The 2,236-nt window shown below is 51.2% G+C and overlaps 1 protein-coding gene across 2 annotated transcripts; it reads right to left on the bottom strand.

Annotated features, from left to right (window-relative positions):
* Positions 1 to 261: 261 nt before the first annotated feature.
* LOC119358741 (DIBOA-glucoside dioxygenase BX6-like) lies at positions 262 to 1,852 on the bottom strand. 2 transcript variants are annotated; one of them, XM_037625174.1, is made up of 3 exons: positions 1,360 to 1,852; positions 831 to 1,155; positions 262 to 726 (listed from the first exon to the last, which is right to left on the bottom strand). In XM_037625174.1, the coding sequence occupies exons 2-3, from the start codon at positions 924 to 926 to the stop codon at positions 442 to 444; spliced, it is 381 nt and encodes a 126-aa protein (XP_037481071.1). In that variant the 5' UTR covers positions 927 to 1,155; positions 1,360 to 1,852; the 3' UTR covers positions 262 to 441. The 2 variants fall into 2 exon arrangements, with proteins under 2 accessions (XP_037481071.1, XP_037481072.1); XM_037625175.1 differs by lacking the exon at positions 262 to 726 and having other exon boundaries at positions 837 to 1,155.
* Positions 1,853 to 2,236: the final 384 nt, after the last annotated feature.

Raw genomic sequence — 2,236 nt, forward strand, 5'->3', positions numbered from 1 at the left:
CCCAGTTAGTGTATAACGTTTGGTGACCAAAAAAATTCTTCCGTATTCTGGTGTCAATGATTTGGAAAACTTGATCATCAACAAACATGAGCTAGTCTAGAGGCCTGACTAAGGATCCTTATGGTGTTTACCATTTCATACATGCATACAGGTTTTCCTCTGGAATCACATATTCAAGAACTTATGCACATATATAGTATGAAATACAAACTTAATCATGAATGTTGAGAATAGAATAATATTTAACAACTTCATTATTGCCTTCAGGGCATATTTCCAATAGTCTCTCACTTTTCTTGTGCTGCTCATACTTCAGGTTGAAGCAAGAGACTTTTGTCCACCATTCTAACACTTTAGTTGAGAAAAAGACTACGTTCTCTTATTTGAAAATGCTTAAATTTAAACTTGCAAATAAATTTTAAAGAAACAAAAATGCCCGCTTCATTCACACGCCTCCACAGCAGGCGTGGGAGTATCCTGTTCCAACCGGTAGTGGTCGAGCGAGCGACCATCGAGGCCGACGCGGTTAAACGTCGCAATGAAGTCCCGAGCCGTGACGCTCCTGTAGATCGGGGGGTTGTGCCCATCGGTGATGGGGCCATATAGCCTCGTGGATCTCTCCATGTCGGTGTTGAAGAAGGACGCCACCGAGACCCTCGCGGTGTCTTTGCTCTTGTTGGCCAGGACCCGGTGCTCCACGCTCCTGAACTGGTCATTGCTGACAAGCTGCGCATCATCAGAGTTACATTTATATATTAGTAATAACGTAGAGCGGGCGGGCCAGCGAGCGAGCGAAATGGATGGAGACGGAGGGTGGATTATATGCATGCCTGGAGAAGGTCGCCGATGTTGATGATGAAAGCGCCGGGCACGGGAGGGACGTCCATCCAGGTCTTGCGATCGACGAGCACCTGGAGACCGCCCATGCCGTCCTGCAGGAGGACGGTGAGGAACCCCGGGTCGGTGTGCCTCTTGGTGCCCCAGGTGAGGTACGGCTACGGGCACGGCGGATAGTATTGGCACACCGCGTTGAGGTTCTCCGCGCAGCCCATGTCGCGCAGGTGGTCGCTGCTCAGGCCCAGGGACTCCGACAGCAGCTCCAGCACGAACAGCGCCACCTTGGTCACCGCCTTGCCGTACTCCGTTACCACGTCCCTATTTTTTGTTTCAAAAAATCGATTATATTATGAACTAGAAATCCATTATGGATCATATATGTATGCTGAAGTCTAGTATGTGTATATATATACGTGTTCATGTATGGAGTACTACGTACTCCATCCGTTCCAAAATAGATGACCCAACTTTGTACTAACTTGGTACAAAGTTGGGTCATCTATTTTGGAACGGAGGGAGTACCTGACAGCCTCGGGCAGGTCTTGGGAAGGTGCCGGGTCTGGAGCGAGGTGGAAGAAGAGGGTGTCGCGCCAGTTGGCCGCCGCGGACGAGAAGAGGTCGAAGTTGGAGGCGAAACGCACCTTGCGAGCTTGGTCCCTGCTGTAGATGGCCTGCTTCGCCTCGGTGGGTCCCTCGTTGAACCGGCGCACCCCCTCCAGCATGCCGGCCATGAGCTCGGCCGGCACGCCGTGGTTCACCACCTGGAAGAAGCCCACCGTCCCGGCCGCGCGCCGCACCAGGGCGACCGTGTGCTCGCGCGGTGCGGCCGATAGGTCGACGGTCGGGATGGCCGCGGCGTCATGGTTTGAGGACGTGATGCCCTCGAGGGACTCCGGCGAGTGGCGGAAGATGGGCGGGAGGACCGTGACCCCGGCGTCAACGAGGCCCTTGAGGGAGGACCGTGACCTCGGTGGAAGGCATCGATGATCTCAATTATTCTACGCTTGCTGCAACCACACGCATTAACAATACAAGGCAAGTGTAGGAGTGAGTGTAGATGCTGCTCCAGCCGGAAATACTTGAGGGAGGCCTTGGCTCAAGTGCGCCACGATCTCTCTAGCCGTAGTTCATGGGCTACCACATGGAGAACTATTAATCTAGTCGATCCACACACGTGTAATAGTCAGCAGCAGCAAAATTTATTTTTACGCAAGTATCAGTTTGACTTCTCAATGTATCACTAATCAGCACGTACCAAGGCAGACAGAAACCAATAATAGGAGCATAATCTACGAAAATGCTCGCGGAACCTCGGTCTAGCTAGGTGCACCCGAATTGAAAGGAAAAAAATAAAAATTGTCAAAAAATTGAAACTTTTTAACAACATATATGGTGTAGC

Source organism: Triticum dicoccoides, chromosome 2A, assembly GCF_002162155.2.
Source record: "Triticum dicoccoides isolate Atlit2015 ecotype Zavitan chromosome 2A, WEW_v2.0, whole genome shotgun sequence".
In the NCBI taxonomy this organism is placed as follows: domain Eukaryota; kingdom Viridiplantae; phylum Streptophyta; class Magnoliopsida; order Poales; family Poaceae; genus Triticum; species Triticum dicoccoides.

What these genes read in the sequence shown, in the direction of transcription:
- LOC119358741 (XM_037625174.1), bottom strand. Translation starts at nt 926, where the DNA reads ATGGGCGGTCTCCAGGTGCTCGTCGATCGCAAGACCTGGATGGACGTC. An exon ending in ACATCGGCGACCTTCTCCAG is followed by an intron (nt 727 to 830) that starts GCATGCATATAA and finishes GATGATGCGCAG; the next exon opens with CTTGTCAGCAATGACCAGTT.